Source organism: Mytilus galloprovincialis, chromosome 3 (assembly GCF_965363235.1).
Source record: "Mytilus galloprovincialis chromosome 3, xbMytGall1.hap1.1, whole genome shotgun sequence".
NCBI lineage: Eukaryota > Metazoa > Mollusca > Bivalvia > Mytilida > Mytilidae > Mytilus > Mytilus galloprovincialis.
In genome coordinates, this window is record NC_134840.1 from 70,360,711 (window position 1) to 70,379,171 (window position 18,461).

General features: G+C 31.1%; 1 protein-coding gene across 4 annotated transcripts in view; it reads left to right on the forward strand.

The window, feature by feature from the left end:
• Nucleotides 1-18,461, forward strand: part of LOC143068793 (uncharacterized) — a 73,557-nt gene that overhangs the window by 21,572 nt on the left and 33,524 nt on the right. The window contains exons 1-4 of one of the 4 annotated variants that reach the window (XM_076243093.1): nucleotides 12,353-12,748; nucleotides 12,834-13,018; nucleotides 14,217-14,288; nucleotides 16,001-16,075. In XM_076243093.1, coding sequence (XP_076099208.1) covers nucleotides 12,905-13,018; nucleotides 14,217-14,288; nucleotides 16,001-16,075 — 261 coding nt within the window. In that variant the 5' untranslated portion in view covers nucleotides 12,353-12,748; nucleotides 12,834-12,904. Of the gene's footprint in view, nucleotides 1-12,352; nucleotides 13,019-14,216; nucleotides 14,289-16,000; nucleotides 16,076-18,461 lie in introns of those variants that run through there. The other 3 variants (XM_076243092.1, XM_076243094.1, XM_076243091.1) reach the window with 3 other exon arrangements.

Consider the following 18,461-nt stretch of genomic DNA (forward strand, 5'->3'; position numbering starts at 1 on the left):
GTTCATATTTTCTGTTTTCTGTTTCTGAATAACCTATTCATAAATCAAACGAATTCGTTCACCATCGATTTAGGGTTTCAAGAAGTAATTTACATTTCATTGTGTTGTATATATTTCTCCACCTGCAAGATATGATTTTCCCCAATATTTAAATCAAATAAATAACATTAACATATTAAACAATAGTTGAAAATGTTGTTTTTTTTTTAGATTGCATTTTAGTCAGGACAATAATATAGTGTATTGACTTAATTGACATATCATATTTTGTAAAGACAATAATAGTGTATTGACTTGAAATATCATATGCCAAGTCAATGCACTATTATTGTCTTCTTTACAATGCAATCTTATCATCAACGATATGAGGAGTCGGTCAGAAACGGGCAGAGCCTCGCATTTCCCCTTTTCTAAGCCTCATCCACGTTTTTTACAATTAGAGGTTCATTAAGGGATGATAATAATTTTGAAATCAAATTTTACAATTTAAATAATTATCATTAGGTCAATGTAAGAAAATATTAACTTTTTTGTTTTCAGCACAATAATGGGGAAGGGCTCGGTAGAACTTTGACCTTCCCAATTTTCTCAACCTCATACAAAAATTTTTATATTTTTCTGACATTGACCTAATACTATATATTTGAAATATCTATTTCTTTTGTATTTTGCCGGAATGGATTTGACATTGGCAAGCATATCATATCTGCTTTATTTCTTTTAAAGTGGGACATGGAATCTCAATAAAAAGAAGCATAACATAATGTAAATTAGTTCGAGATTCAGACCTGGCGTCCGAACGGTCTGTTTTCATGTATTATTATTTTTGTTACAACTGTGTGCAAGAGCTATTGCGCGTCAGAGCGCAGTCGATATTTATTGAGATATGGAAATTATCGGCACATGCCGACTTGTGTCTTTAGAAATCGTAATATAAATATATATATAGAATTAATTGCATAACAGTGTGGTCGACGGTAAAACGTTTGTAGGTTGTAACTTGTTTGTCAACGGCTATGATTTTATGCTCACTCAGTTTGTCAGAGGCCTTCCAGTGGGGATTGAAATATTCACTTGTTACACATTCAGATACATAAAATGAAACTTTCTTTTTACAAAGCTTTAAAGGAATTTGTTTTAAATATTTATTATATCATCACATACAACCGTGTCATTTATAAGAATAATGATGTTCAGAGATGATATCATTTAATAATAATATAAAAAAAAATAGGTTTATCCATTGTAAAAAAAAACTATTAAGTTGATGGGGTTTATTCACAAAATATCTCATTGATTAAGAGCACAACTACTTCTACGTTGTGATCATTAAAGAATGGCCTACTATTTATTCAATGCATATACATGTGGGTTTTGTTTGTGGATAATTAAAAAATCATTTGATTTCTTTGTTTAATACCATAAAACGATTCATTCTTTCAGATATTTGTCACTTTGCCTTATCTTCAAGTCCAACACAATTTCTCACGTTTCTTACAAAACTTATATTCTTGTGATGTATTCTTTTGTTGAAAAAAAAATGTTGTACCTTTTTTTAATTTATTTTTTCAGTTTTTTTTGTGTGTGTCTCGTTGCGTATAAGACAAACTGACTATCTCTTTATTCATATTAAAAAAACATACGAGATGGCATCAATACAAATTTATAACACAAAAATAACAAAATAATTTCAAGTTTCCTTTATACAATTTGTTTTACCTTTTACCAATACATTAACGGAAATTCAAATTTCACAAGATTTAATCCAAATAGCCTTTTGACTTTCCAAAAACTTGCAAGTACGCAGATATGGCAGAAGTATATTCTGTCTATATTTTTTTATTTTCACAATTTTTGAAGGTGGATTATTCACTCGGTTTTAAATAAAACTAAGATCAGATAAAGGTTTAAAGATGACTAAATTCGACAACCGCAGTTGTTAAATCGCTTTGACGTCCGCAAAAAGATGGTCAATCCACACATAGATATAGGAAGATGTAGTGCCAATGAGACAACTCTCCTTCCAAGTAACAATTCATAAAAGTAAAACATTATAGGTCAAGGTACGACCTGCAACACGGAGCCTTGGCTCACACCGCGGAACAGCAACCTATAGAGGCCCCCAAAAACTACTAGTGTAAAACCATTCAAACGGGAAAACCAACGAGAAACGAAAAACACATATGAACTACATAAACAGACGACAACATGCATTGTAATTTTTAAAGCCAATTAAGTAAAAAAATATTCTGAAAGAACGTGCGATATCATATTAGGAAAATTGATGGTCAAACCATAACAAAAAATCAAGTAAAGATTTTTAAGTATTCAACCTTTATAGCTTGCTGTTCGGTGTGAGGCCATTTTTATTTATATTCAAATCACAAAGGTTATTCCTGATTAGTATTTTTAATTATTTTATTTAGGCGTTTAGAACCCTTGGTGACCTCACAGTTTAAATTTCTATAATAAGTACGTCGTGAGCAGTGGGCATTACAGACGAACGTTCACCTAATTTTCCCCAGTCAATGAATGGCCATAGCTACACTGTTATGAATTTCATTCTATATAAAAATACAACAGTGGCTTTACTATTCGTTTTCTCCGCGAATATTTGACTTTTATTCACCAACCGGCCCCTTGAATCATTAACAAAGCTTTCTTCTCACGTTTTTATTCACAACCCTTTCAATGACGTATTTTCGCTAAATATTATCGCTAAGATATTGCGATTCGCGTTACATCCCATAAAAACTTGGAATCAAAGGATATCTTGATGGCGTGCACGCATTAGTTTAAATTTGTAAAAAATCATGGAAGTATACTTACATGATAAGACATAGATGATGTTGCAAAACAATTTAATATAATGATGTTTGCGTGTCAATGTAGTATATTGATAAATTTACTCCCGTAATCCAATATGCTCACGGAATAGAATTTTTTAAATCATTATAATTATTAGAAAACAAGGATTTTTATATTAAACACTGAGTACCAGATGTGTATACATTTTTGGTTTTAAGTATTCCGGATGAAGTTATTTTCAGAGAAGCGTTTTAGTCCCCCATATTTATTAAGTGAGGTTTTTATAACATATATAGTGAACTTAGCCTTAATAAAGTGAGTGAATTTTCAAATCAATATTAAGACATCTATATATATTATATATATACGAAATAGATCATCGTTGAAGGCCGTACGGTGACGTACATGGTCTCTTTGTCAATAATACCACATCTTCTTTTTTATATTTAAGATAAATGTTAACGGACTATCGTTCTGCTTGGTATTTTACAGAAACCAAACCACTTCGGCGTTTTTTACTCAGTTAAATCTTTAATATGTATTCAAACAATTATGGGTGAACAAAAAATAAAATTTCATTTATCAACAAACAACACAATCATATTTATCTGAATTAAGAATATTTGACACGTGATATAAACTTTCAATACTTCCTGATTAGCAATGCGTTGCTTCTTATCTTGGAAAATTAACCGATATATAAATATAAGTATCTGCGAATGTTTATTGTTTTTTACCACACCCGAACATTTCTTGAGGTGAAAACATGGAGTATCAAGCTGAGACTTACTACGATATGTTGATGAATTCCAGTTCTATTGGATTAAAATGTTGTTATGAGCATTAAGATCACAACAATCATGTTGATATATAGCCATGTCCGGAATGATTCATTTGTCAAACTAATGTGACAGTACGGCCTTCATATTGTTTCTTGTAATGAAATAAATATATGAATATGCATATTCATATTTTTGTACTGATAATTTCATAACCATTTATAAAATTAATTGACAATACGCATAAATGTATTATATTATAACAGGAATTTGAAGGGCGTAATTCAAGGTTTGACATAAGAAAAAAAAAAGACTGTTTTACTTTTGGAAAGAGGTGGGTTGACCTGTATGCGGATCTGAATTAGGTTTACAGAATATAGATAACTATTGCCAAAATAGTATAATAAATAGAGAATCTGGGCAAAAATTAAAGGCTAGAAAATAATGGATATGAAGAATAACTCATTCTATTCAGACCCTCATGTGTTGGTGGTTTTTTTTTTCAATTTGTGAACCAGTTGGTATGTTTAATGACGTACACCAAGCCTTTCCTTTTATTCATATACGTAATATTCGCAAGTTGATAAAAATTTCTTCTGTAACTAAATTTACAAATATAATTCTATATAAAGCTAAATAAAAATTCAACAATCATTAAAACCTTTCAATAGTTTAAAGTTGCATATGTACAGACACAGAGAGACCTATTTCCTATGCTTATTTTGAAATCTCACTTTGATTTATATATATTTTTAGAAAGTACGGATGTCATTATAGGAAATATCCATGTCTAAATTCTACAGTTTACAAAGGAAAATGTTCATTGTGATAATTTTGTATGTTATCTGAAAACATTGCATGTTTCTATTCTGCTAGTATTGTTTAACGGCAAATCACACAAGACTATCTAATGAAGCAAAACTCGTTTTTGAGAAGTTAAACAAGACAGTAACACCATCACACACCTGCATTAAATGAGGGAAAACTCATTACTATTGAACTGGGAAATATATCTCAAAAATGAATACTTAGTTCATATCGGCTGGTAGAATAAGAACTTTATGAAATAGAACTATTGGATCATGGTGTGAAATGTTTAGAACTGTACAACTCTTTGACAACAACATAAGCGCCGTGCCATTAGCTATCCCTTTTTGGCTACAAATTTTTAAACCCGCTAAAACGTTCGAAAATTCAGATGTTTCGATGTACTGCAAATTATTGATAAAGACACACCACAAATTTTCATTAAAATGAGAAATAAAATAACAATATATACGTATTTATAAAAAACGGAAACAATTTTACAATCTTTTAATCTTGATGGTCGGAAAAAAAAGCAATCTGATTAAAATTCACCTATATAAACGTGCGTGCACATACATATATAAGCTCACTCCATAAGTATACATAATATCGAAATCAGAGAACTATATTTTAGTTGAAAAGTGGGTGTACTCATTGTGCAAGCAACACTCTCAATAATCCTCATTGTTGTATGTACCTGTTCTGACGTCAGTTAATTTTATATCGTTAAAATCTGCATGGTTGTTCATTTTTTGCTTTTACCGGAAGTAGCATGGTGGCCTTCAGATAACGAACATAAGGGGTCACTTTTTCAATAGTATTGGAGTGAAGGAAAAGTGCTGTTGTTGCGTTGCTGTCTTATTGATAATTATATCAGTCCAATCTCAATTAGATGAAAAATTTTAATATTTGAAAGCAGCACATGTATACGCCCCAGAGGTTATTTTTTTCGCAATATGTTTTGATACTAAGTCAAAGAAAAAAAGATCTTCTAATTATATAAGAAATATTGACAAAATCAATGAATTCTTCAAGCCTGAAGGATATTTTAGTCAACATTTATCTTATAATTCTATGTTTTTGAAGGCACTGACCTAATCAGGTTTGAAATTGAAAAAATATGTGGGACGATTATCTTTGTAAACGGAATTCTGGTTAAACTAATTCTTCCATCTTCCTAATACAGGAGTCAGACTTTTTCTGGACAACTTGTATCTTTTTTTCTTTTCTAAAAAGATTTAGTTTTGGTCATTATTTGCACTATACTCGTTTAAGGGGATTTACCATAAACACTAAGAACAGTCGCCACGGAAAGTGCACGTCAAGAAATAAAAATATTAGACATCATGACATGATATCATAACGAGACCACAATACAAATTCCGATATTTCTCTTATGGTGATTTTAGGGATTACACATTACTCTGAAGGCAACAAATAGCATAAAAGCACTGACTGCAATTATATCTGTCTTATGTAAATGATAAAAAAGTTACATCAGTATAAAAAAAATACACTATATTTTTTTACGTGAAAATTTTTACTTGAGCCAAAATTTTGTGTTCCCTGAAAGCGTCCATCTGGGGCGGTACCGTATGTTGTCTTACTTCGTAGTTACTGTTGTTCGTTGATATTACACAGAAGAAAATGAAATTTAAAGGTGAAAACCAGGATTTCGAAGAAAAAAAAGGGGGGATACAAATACAATTGTCTGTCCCTAATCATAGATGTGATTTAGAGTAGACAAACGACACACGTCTAACTTAAAGAACTAAATCAGTATGTGGTCTGTGTATACAATAACACGTGCTTCCGTGTCTATATAGAGTTGTATTTTTTTCTAAATGTATATCAGTTTTAAGTGGTACAAGCTATATGAAAAATGAAACAGGTCAGTATATAGGTTTACTTCGCACCCATTACAAGTTGAAAAAAAGAGTCTAAAGAAATTGTAAAAACAAAATAAATGTTCTTTATTTCAATATGCCACTTGTCAAACCGATGTCATTATGTTCAGTTATTGTTTTTAAGAACCAAGTTTAGTTTTCGTATGGAATTTTTGTAAACCACTTTAACTTGAAATGCATGTATTTGTGTTTTTTAACAATAAAGTAATAATCTGTAGCTAGGATTTTCTGGTATTTCATGCACATTGTTTATAGATATGTATTCATTTAACTTTCCATGTTCATTATGATTGATATAGAGGTACAGCCATTAACTTTTGAGTTGCTCGGCTATAGGGATATCTCCTCCAATAAATTTATAGTCGTTGTTGATGTGTTTATTTTCTATTGTAAATTATGTCCATATTTAGTATGTTAAGATAATGGACCTTTAACAAATTATATGCAATAAATAATCAACAATAAAAGATAAAATATTTCAATTATTTAAAAGTAGAACAGGGGCCAAATAGGACAAAGAAAAGGAAAAGACGTCTTTACGCGGTATTTATATATATATTATATATATTTGGTTTGCCAGAATATTAGTATTTGGTAATGTAAGGAAATGAAATTGTCACTATTCAGTTCATTTTTTTTTTTTGAAGAAAAAACTTAAATATGAAATATTCAAGAGATTTTAGAATTTAGATATTTTGCAACGATATATGCAACCCAGTTATACTTTTTTTTTAACTTTTTTTTAATTTACATCAGCCCAAAATTTGCTGATGGTAAATATTCACTTTTTAAACGATAACTGTGATAATTATTTGCGCAATAACTTTCTAGATGTAATAAACGGATAAAATTTTGGAGAAGAGAAAAGGAAGCGAGCTAGTTTGAATGATAATTATTTGAGTATTTACGTATAGGACTTGTTACGCTTTGAACTTCTTATTCAGTTTTGTATATCATATTGTATTTAGTTTTATAATTTATTATTACAATACATTTCTCAGTCTTTTTGTATTCTTGTCGTTGGTTCTTCGTCTGAGTATGCTAGATTTCCACCAGTCATATAAATACGGATTTGTTCATCGGAATCAAAATTAAACCATCGTTTGGGGCAACTCAGACAGCAACTTAAATCAAGAGGTTATAAGAACAAAAATATTTCAGAAGCTTTCGGTAAAGCAAAAGAAAAAGACCGAACAAACCTACTTGAATACAAAGAAAAGACGGCCCAGACAAATAAAATCCCGTTTGTTGTTAGCTTTCATCCTGACCTGACAAATCTTTCATCAATTGTCCACAAACACTGGCGTCTTATTGAAAATGATCCTTCCTTAAAAGAGATTTTTCCATCACCTCCCGTTATGGCTTACCGCAGACCCAAAAACCTCAAAGATATTCTAGTAACATCCAAAGTATCTAAACAGGAGATATCAACAATCGGAGGTTATACACCATGCGGAAGGGGCAATTGTAAGTGCTGCAGAGTCGCCACTATCGAAACCCAATTCGTCAGCATAGTGACAAAGAAAAAATACAACATATTCATAACATCAAATTGCAAAACGCAAAATTGCATTTATGTTCTAACGTGTGGAACTTGCAAAATACAATATGTTGGTGAAACAGAAACACCATTTAACATCCGACTAAATAACCATCGGTCATTTTATACAAAAGAAAGGAACTGCCCAATTACAAGACACCTTTTAAGAGCAGGACATGATTTTGAAAACGTCACATTTCAAATCATTGAGAAAAATCAAAATTGGGATACACAAGGAAGACAAAAAAGAGAGAGATTTTGGATGCACCAGTTACGAACTCTTGAACCTGATGGACTCAATGAGAGAGACGAAAAAAGATTTAAAAACAAATCAAAACCATAATTATCTTGAAATCATACAAATTAATTTATAGAAATTCATACAATTAATCGAACATCTATAAATGTGTTAAACTTTTATTCCAAGTTCATGTAGTTGTAGCTACAAACATATTTTATGCAACATCAATCAATATGTTACACTTTTCCTCAACTCTTGTATAGATTAAGCTACAAAAATATTTTTTTGTCATGCATCCGATTTCACCTTGAGAGATGCACACGCCTGATGAAGCTAATTTGTTTAGCGAAATATTGCGTATTTCTATTTAACATCTAATAGAACTTCAAGTTTTAATGTATTAATTAGTGTGTTTAAGTTATATTCTTAGACATTTATATATATATATATATATATATATATATATGTGTAAAGTCTCTGAATGATTGTATAATAAAAACTATAACACAAATTCCCATACGTTTCGGCCAATACGGCCTTCTTCATTGGAATAAATTACAACATTCAATTGTAATTTATTCCAATGAAGAAGGCCGTAATGGCCGAAACGTATGGGAATTTGTGTTATAGTTTTTACCTATAGCTTGTACCTATATTGTTTCTCTCCGTATACGCTGCCACCTTTTACGTTTGAATAACAGAGTTGGAGGCAAAACTAAAACATCAAATGTTGAAACCTGTCTTAAGTAAGGAATCTAATGTACAGTAGCTGTCTGTGTATGTATAGTTCATACGTGTTTTTCGTTTCTCGTTTATATATAGACTATAGCTCGTTGGTTTTCCCGTTTGAAAGGTTTTACACTAAGTTTCGGGCCCTTTATAGCTTGCTGTTTGGTGTGAGCCAAGGCTCCGTGTTGAAGGCCGTACCTTGGCCTATCACGGTTTACTTTTATTAGTTGTTTTTTGGATAGAGAATTGTCTCATTGGAACTCATATATACCTCATCTTCCTATATCTATTAAACATTGTTTTCAACTCTTTCTTAATAAACAGGGACTGTTTGCGTTTGAAACAACCGAGAAGAAGGCAAAACTAAAACATTCAATCATTGAACATTGTTTAGACCCTTTCTTGATAAACAGGAGGTCATTCAAAACTTACATTAGCCATGCACAGTGTTTTACTAGTCTTGAAATGTTTTAAAACTCAAATTATCTTTTGAAACAGAAGCAATGATGGCAATATTGGTTATGTACAAAAAAAAAAAAACTATACTGGCATACAAGCAATCACAAACTATACGTATAAGAAGAAGAGAACGCAATGCATGGCCATTTTCGCTTCTTTTTTTTTTGGGGGGGGGGGGGGGGTGTTCGACGACGGAAGATGAAAAAGTTAAAAGTACTCAAAATATTAAACTTTACAGAAAACTTAAGATTAGGCAGCACCAACGCTGTCAAAAACTAAGTTGTTTGTTTGAATTACAGATATTGCCCGAGGACGACACCCCTTTTATTATTTTTACATTTCTCAAATCGTGGAAATTTCAATTTTAAATCAACGCATATAGAGTATAACAAGAAAAAAAGCATAGCATACCGTATAAGTAATTTGCTACTTAAAGTTATTGCAGGTGTGAAAAGCTAAACATCATATTATTACATATATAGATAGTCCACTTTTGAAATAATACACTGTAAGATAACACCATTTTACAGAACATCGGTGTTAAATTAAATTCATGCAGAGTCATGACAAAAACAGTTTTCCATCAAGTAGGACACGAAAAAACATATTAGAAAATAGAAATATCCGAATATAGCATTTAAAAAACCATATGATATGATTTCCGTGATCACAGCACGTGATTCTGTCTGGAATAACTGTCATAAAGTTCCCGGTGAGGACAACACATGAAACGGACTAATTAAATGATGCAAGACTGAATCACGGACGGAGAAGAAACGCCTTGTAAGGGTAACGCAAAATCTACAAAGAACAAGATTTGCGAAATGAGAACCTACATTAAAACCGGAAACTGAACCAGGTGCTCCGGAATGGTAATCATATCCTATGCATATTCAAAATCGAGTAAATAAAGTAGGCGATTAAAGTAATCAGTATATTTCTCTTTTGCGCTAATGTGTTCTGGTGCCATTTTATACCCTGAATTAACATTTCGTCGTTTTCATCAAAATGCGCGTCAAATCAAAGCCACCAAGTCAATTTTCTAAATTGCTAACAAATACGATTTTCTTTAATGTATCAATGTTTGATCGTTTGTAATAATTAACTAATATTTTATGATATACACTGGCAAATATTAAGAATTCTTACATAAGTATTTCCATCTTTTTCTTTGGTCTGAAATAACCTGTTACAAATAAAACGATTTGTTAAAGCTGAGATTTTAAAAAATAATTCTACATTATCAGTTATAAATACGAATACATATGATTTATAGTACATAACTCAGAAATAATTAAGTATAAAGGCAAAGAGATTTAACCAGTATCAAAATCAAGTACGTCTATTTTTGTAAGTTTCTTGTCAGATTGAAATGCAGTGAAATTAACAGACCGATGTTTTGTTGTCTGCTCTTTGGTCGGGTTGTTGTTTGCTCTTTGGTCGGGTTGTTATCTGCTCTTTGGTCGGGTTGTTGTCTCTTTGACATGTTCCCCCTTTCCATTCTCAATTTTATTGATTAGAAATGGTTAATTCGTTTTACATTTAAGTGAAAAGGCTAAAAAAAAAAAAACAATGCCTGTTACTTTTCCCTATGAATATTTCTTATTCCTGGTCTTCTGACTTCCTTTTGAAATGCAATCGTTGAAAGCCCACAGGGATAATTTCAGATTCGGCTTAGAAATTCAATACTCTCAGTTTAAATTTGAAATTCAAAATTTAAATTAGATTAAATATCTTAAGTACTTATGCTGAGGTAAATATCAATTTACGAAAATCTCAAACTATGATCAGGAAAACGTATCTTTTTACAAATTAAATCTCTTAAATAACGTATGCAGGCTAAACTAAACTGTCAAGTAGTCTTATTTTTCGAACTTGAGAGATCAAATTTCAACGCGTTCAGTAGCTAAAGGTAACAATTCCAGAAGAAAATAAGAATAAAATGAGTTTTAAAAATCAAAAGGTTAAAAAATGACAACCACTCATAATAACATAGAATAATACCCTCGATTTGTATTTAATACGTTCATTTTTCCTTTTTTTCAATGTAATAGTTCGACATAATGATATAATATTTTTAGAATGAAAACAGCAGTATACGTGGACGACCAATTGATTTTCCTTATTAAATTTGTTTTTTGTTTTTTTTTGTTTTTTTTTTTATGGGGAGGGGGGTGATTCTAAAAATGACTATCCTCGCTGGTTAAAGCAGAAAAGAATAATTTTGCGAGGCAGAAAAACTTAATTCACCCGCAAAAAAATCTCCATATACACCACCACCCTTTTTTTGCCGAATATCGGAATGGTCGGTCCCTCAGGAAGCTGTCTGGTATGTTCTGATGTTCTGTTTTGCATAATTTTTGTCATCAGTTTACTTCAGAACATATACTAACTGCTAGAATATCCTTGATTTCAAATTGTAAATATTGAATTTGAACGAATTTTCCAGTTAAAATCTTAATTTGCATTCCGACACATGTTTGAAAAAAATGAATACTGGGTCAAATATCGTCATTCCATTGGGGAAAATAACAAAACATTTCGTGAATAATATGCACTTGATGCTAATAAAAAAAACTTTAAATTCTATATAATTTGAAAATTAAGGAGATGTGATATGATTGCCAATTTATTATTTACTGATATTCATTATGCTTTTTGTAGGAAAAGCCTATACTTTATGTAAGAGAATGAAGATATTAGTTTTTTTAATTGCAAATGAGATATTTATTAGATATATATTTACTCAATTTTGCATTTTGAACTCATACAATCAATTTCAAATAACAAAACTTTCTCATGAATAATTTATCTTTATTAAATATCAAACCCAGCTTTCTATAGATCATGTATTACGTGCTCTTTAGACTTTCATTGCTGTAAAATATTAACTGTCTTTAATTTAGATAAACTATATCTGGAAAAAACATAATCAGTTAAAAAACTCTTTCTTAATTAAAAGACGCAATCATTATGAAATTAATACCAACACGAGAAAATGCAAAGCAATTAACGTCAAAACGTCAGAGCTGACATGCGCCTCAAATCCATACTCTCATCAACCTCAGAGCATCATCGGTCGCGATAACATAGGGTTACATTTCATCGTTCGTATATATGACTCAGAAACAAACATCTATCTCACAAAACAACGTTAATTTTCATGGTATAATTATTATCCACGTGTATTTCTCTGAATGAAAACACATACTTATCAATTATAATTCTAAGAGATATATGGATTAATGATTATTTTTGTGTGATGTTTGTGTTAATCTGTTTTGGATGATACTAATTCATAGAAGGATTAATATTAGTTGACTCCAGTTTAATTAATTGTTCAAAGAATTGTTTCGACTAGAAATGATATGCTCGTATCATCTGTATATTCAGCAATTAGGGAATTGTGTGTATAACAGTAATACTTTACAGTTTATACCCATGTTCATTTCCACTGAACATTATTCAGGTGTGAAAGGTAAATCTACGTAACCTGCAACTCCACATTAATTGAATTAATTATTGAACCAAAAACTATGTCTGACATTTATTCTTCATTTCAGTGTTAAAGGATCGATACAGTGTCATGGTATTCTAACTTTAAAGGAATGTCTTAAAAACAAAAAGCTGCAACATGTGGAAATTATTTTATCTGTTTGTGTTTGTGTTTATTTGTGGATTAGTACACGGCAACGTTTATCATACAACTGTCCAAATAGCTCGATGTCGGGTGCAATGCTTAAAACAGGTAAATACAGTTTATTTTTGTATTCTCTATTTGCTGCATCTGTTTAACGCAATTACTTTTTCGCACCTCAGAATAATTTATTTGATTGTGTTTGAGTGTTACCAACACCTGTTTGTATATGAATACCGTTTAATGAAAAAATATCTCAAAGCATTGCATGGCTTGTAGGACAAGTATTAAGAAAATAAGATTTTGGAGTATGGAAAATGTTTCTATTGGTTCACATGTATTACGTAAAATTGTTTAAAAAAACTTGTAATACAATGCAATATGGTGGTTATCTTTCAATTTCATTTTAAGAATAAAAAGAGCATAGAACAAGTATTAAGAAAATAAGATTTTCCGTATGAAAAATGTTTCTAAGTTCACATTTATTACGTAAAATTTAGGTAATATAATGCACTATGGTGTTTTCATCATTTACATTTAAAGAAAAAGAAAAACACAGACCAGTATACAACATGGTAAACGCATTTTTGGAGAAGCCAATGAAATAAAACGAGAACAAAAATATGATTTATTTGACAGAAATGTTGTGCAGCGAAATTTCACACTAAATCTTAGCCAAACTAAAGCGTTAATTTTGTGTAAATATATATAGTTTACATCATTGAAAATAGGCATAACAGTTGGATACTAGACGCATGAAATGAGTTTTTTACATCGAAAACATATTTTCTTTACGAATAAACCAGTTTTGAGACTGTTTTGTAATTTAAATAGGAATCTGTTCCAAATGAGAGACTTAATAAACCGAAATCTAATATTACAGCTAATATTGATATGTGAAAAAAGTATAAAAATATTTGAAAAACATATCTGTACAAAATAAATAGTTCTCCTGGATTTATAAAGTACCTTTTCAGAGACAGAACGATCGAATCTTGCTCTTGGATCTTACACTTATTTTTGGTTTTCATTTGAGTTAGCACAATTAATTTTAATAACTTTGTATGGCATGATAATATAAATTGTTCTTGAATTAATTTTTATTTTGTTGATACAGGATAACCCCGAATTTCAATGTAAAATCAATTACAAATTTTCTATTTGCATGTATAGCTGCATTCTTATAAAATTAAGTACCATAAAAACTTTCATTTTTCCCTCAAGAAACGAGTTTCTGTATAGAATGTCTTGTATGACCTCTTGCAATATGTATTAGAAAATCTTCTGCACATAACATTTTATTTTTTAGACAATAAAACATAGAGATATCAGTACGAAAATCAACGATGGAAATTGCTTTAAAAAATTCAATTGTGACGGGGTATGTATTATTATTTTCGTTTTGAGGTTTATATCGAGAAAGTCATAAAAATCGGCTGATGTCTTGATGTGGCTACTACAAGTTGCTACCGGCTTTAGTTATGAATTTAGTGCATAATATTTACTGAAATTGCAATTCTTAAAAAAAATCCCCCAAAATATTTCTAAAAATGACATTAAAGCTAAATATTTCTTGGTGTCAACATTAAATAAATAAATTGGAGCATTCGGAAGCAAATATGAAAACCTAAAGAAGAATTTATCTAGATCTTTGGATCAACCCTGAATGAGGAATATAAACAGATGCAGTACTTGTCCATAAACCGGGCCATATCAGTTTTACTAGATTAGACATGCAAATACTAGTAGTATATTATGATATGACATAGTTCATTATCCAGACAAGATTATTGCTTTATATTTATTTGGCCTCATGTTGCCCCTGATTATCATGGCATTGAGAAGTAACAGTTCCAACAATAACTTTATATTGATAAGGCTATTAATTAAGCCTGCCACAAACATGCTGCGAGATGTAAACAAACAGTAGGGTATTTCCTAGTTGGATACTACTGACCCGTCTTCATTAAGTTTGCCATGCGATAATTGTAGTAATAGCAAATCATAACAATATACCACTTAAAGCGCAAACTAAATGTTCATACATATGGCACGGTTCAGAATGTTGCTCGCCACAGGTCAGCGTATTCGTCGTTTGTATTTATCCAACTCACAGTAACTTTTGGGAGAAGAAAAAACGACAACAAACTGTTCTTCATTTACAAAAGCTTACAATTTGTTAGCATAACAATGATGATTATGTTCAAATTGCACGGGGGCAAAATTGTTACCTCTCGTCATAAAATTTGTGTTCTGAAATTGTGGATTTTAAACAGGGCATAAAAAACCTTTGATTTAAAAAAAAAAATGCTATTAGTTTTGATGTCGTTTTAACCCAGAACATACCAGATTTCATATATTTTACTTTCACAAGAAATAAAACATCAAAACCTGTCTATTGACGAAGACTGTAGATTTCCCTCCAACTGTGTTGAGGTTTTTATTTTTGTCATTTAAATGCTCTCTTATTGAAGTACTAGTATACCCACCATCTTCTTTTATTCATTCTTTTTACTGATTGTGTTCATTCTGTTATTTTGAAATGTTGCTTTGATTAGCAATAATCTTGAAAAATATAGACGAAATTATCGAACCACAAACTATATACCCAATGTCTTACGCTTATATACATGTAGTCTGTCTCAAAATGGAAATTGAGAAAGTTCAAACTGATCAAAAGTCCACACCAGAAAAATAACTGTTTTTTTTAGAGCTTTGTTGCATCTGTTTTGTGTGCTTTTGTTTAGATTTCCTTGCTTTCAGGTCATATAGACGTAAAAAAGAAAGTAGCAATTAACTGCAGACGACAAGTGTTTCTGCTGATAACCTCAATCTCGTACGCTCGAGACAACGTTTGGAAAGTAAAGCTGTAATCCTTTAAGAGCCAAAATAAAATATTAGATACCATACAAGATATAGTGTTTATATAAAAACTTAAAATTTAACATATATCAAATGGTTCCGAAGCAATCCGGGTTACAAGTTGCTTAATTATTTTAGAAAGACTTCTCTTTAATTCTTAATTCTTATTGAGATAACCATGAAAAGAGTTCGAAAGGAAGTTTTGCTCTGTATTTGACCTTATTTTTTCAGTGTTGGCAGATGTGTTCCTACCTGTATGCCAGTTATCAGTTAACATCAACTGTATGTAGTAATCCCGAAGTTTGTGTAAGTATTTTATCTTTCTAGCGTATGAATATAAGTGGAACTAGTTTTATGTGTTTCTCCTTTGGACCAATTCAGAAATTTAGCTTGTGTCTTCCTAAACTGTGTTTTTCAGTCTCGTCGTCTTAAATACCGTATTCGCTAATGAAAAGGACATGTCCACTATGCAGTATTATTTCTGCATTCGTCTTTTTTTTTTAATCTTTGATCCTGGTCCAAATTATAAGTGTTGTTAGTTGATATTGCCTGCAGTGTGTTGTTCACTGTCCACTATTTTTGGCGATTTCTGTCATATTTCTAACGTAGCATTGATTTGTCCTTATCGACATTCAATCGAATCAGAAACATCGATATGATGTATGTACTATATGTACAACTTAGGGTGGTAGCCCAGAGGGATGTATCTTGTTTACATCCAGACATTATTGTCAATACAGAATGAAAGTTTTGCAATAATTTAGGAAAGTGGTCTTTCAGCGATTTGACCATTTTTTATTGAAAAGCCTGAAAATCATCATAAATTATTACTGTTTAATGTCATTTTTTTTAAATATTGAAACAATGCGTCACATAATACGGTATGCTGAGATTCTAATTTGTAGTTAACCATTAGTTTTTACCATGCTCATAAAAATTAGAGATGATAGTGGACAGAAAAGTTTTAACTGTATCAATAAAGTTTTAACGATATCAATGAAGTTTTAACTGTATCAATGAAGTTTTAACTGTATCAATGAAATTTTAACTGTATCAATGAAATTTTAACTGTATCAATGAAGTTTTAACTGTATCAATGAAGTTTTAACTGTATCAATAAAGTTTTAACTGTATCAATGACGTTTTAACTGTATCAATACAGTTTTAACTGTATCAATGAAGTTTTAACTGTACCAATACAGTTTTAACTGTACCAATACAGTTTTAACTGTATCAATACATTTTTAACTGTATCAATGAAGTTTTAACTGTATCAAGTTCATTGCAAAAAATAGCCATATTATAGACTCTTAAAACGTATTCGTTGAGTAAGCTTGAACACTAAATGTTCTTTGCTCTTAAAGAGGTAAATGCAAACTATTGTTATTCTTTTACTTTTCTACATTGGCTAGAGGTATAGGGGGAGGGTTGAGATCTCATAAACATGTTTAACCCCGCCGCAATTTTGCGCCTGTCCCAAGTCAGGAGCCTCTGGCCTTTGTTAGTCTTGTATGATTTTAAATTTTAGTTTCTTGTGTATAATTCGGAGTTTAGTATGACGTCCATTATCACTGTACTAGTATGCATATTTTAGGGGCCAGCTGAAGGACACCTACGGGTGCGGGAATTCTCGCTACATTGAAGACCCATTGGTTGCCTTCGGCTGTTGTTTGCTCTGTGGTCGGGTGGTTGTCGCTTTGACATATTCACCATTTCCTTTCTCAATTTTATTGAATATATATAGGAGAACAAAACGTGATATGACTGAATATAGCTTATATACTAGTATTTTTGTTGTCAATGTGTACAACAACTTCAGCATTTTTTGAAAAGGTATCTGAACTCAGATATATGTATGTATTTGTAAGCCAGAGTTTGGAAGGTTACTGACAACAATAAAGAAGTCGAGCGCTTGATCAAATATATAATTCAAGGAAAAACAATGTAATCGTCATGCCCACTTCTAAAACATGTTTTGCTCGAAACTTTCTTTCATCTGACAAGATGTTGATGTATGGTCTGTACAAATAGCCAAGGAGGCAAATGTGCGTGGTCAGTCTTGTTGAAATCAAAGGCAACCACAGAGTCGTAATTCATAACCTAATCTGACCTGACTTAAATGCAGCTTAGAAAAGATTACGTCTCACTGATATAAGCAAAAGAGTTCAAAATGTAAGATTAAGATTTTGAAGAGTTCACTTATTTCGAAATACAAGATAAAGATGGCACACATGCCACCGCATTTTCAAAAGTTAAAACAAAAGAACTAAAATGCAGCTTATAAAATATTAGTCTCACTGATATAAGCAAAAGAATTCAAAATGTAAGGTTAAGATTTTGAAGAGTTCACTAATTTTGGGAGACAAGACAAAGATGGCAGACATGCCACCGCATTTTCAAAAGTTAAAAAAGAATCGTCTAATTCTGTCATAGCTTCAACCGTAAACAAACACTTAAATGGATAGTATACCATATGCATTTTAAATAACAAATGTGATTTTGTATTTGATTAAATTGTTTCCAATTTATTTAATCACATTTTGTGGTATGACACTACCATGTAATCTTCCAATAGTCGACAAAAGCACACTGTTTTGGGCCAATACATATTGATTTACACCCAACAAGGTATTCCTGACTCAATAATTAAAAGCCTTTTCAATCTGTTGACAAAGCGAACAATCAGTCGGAT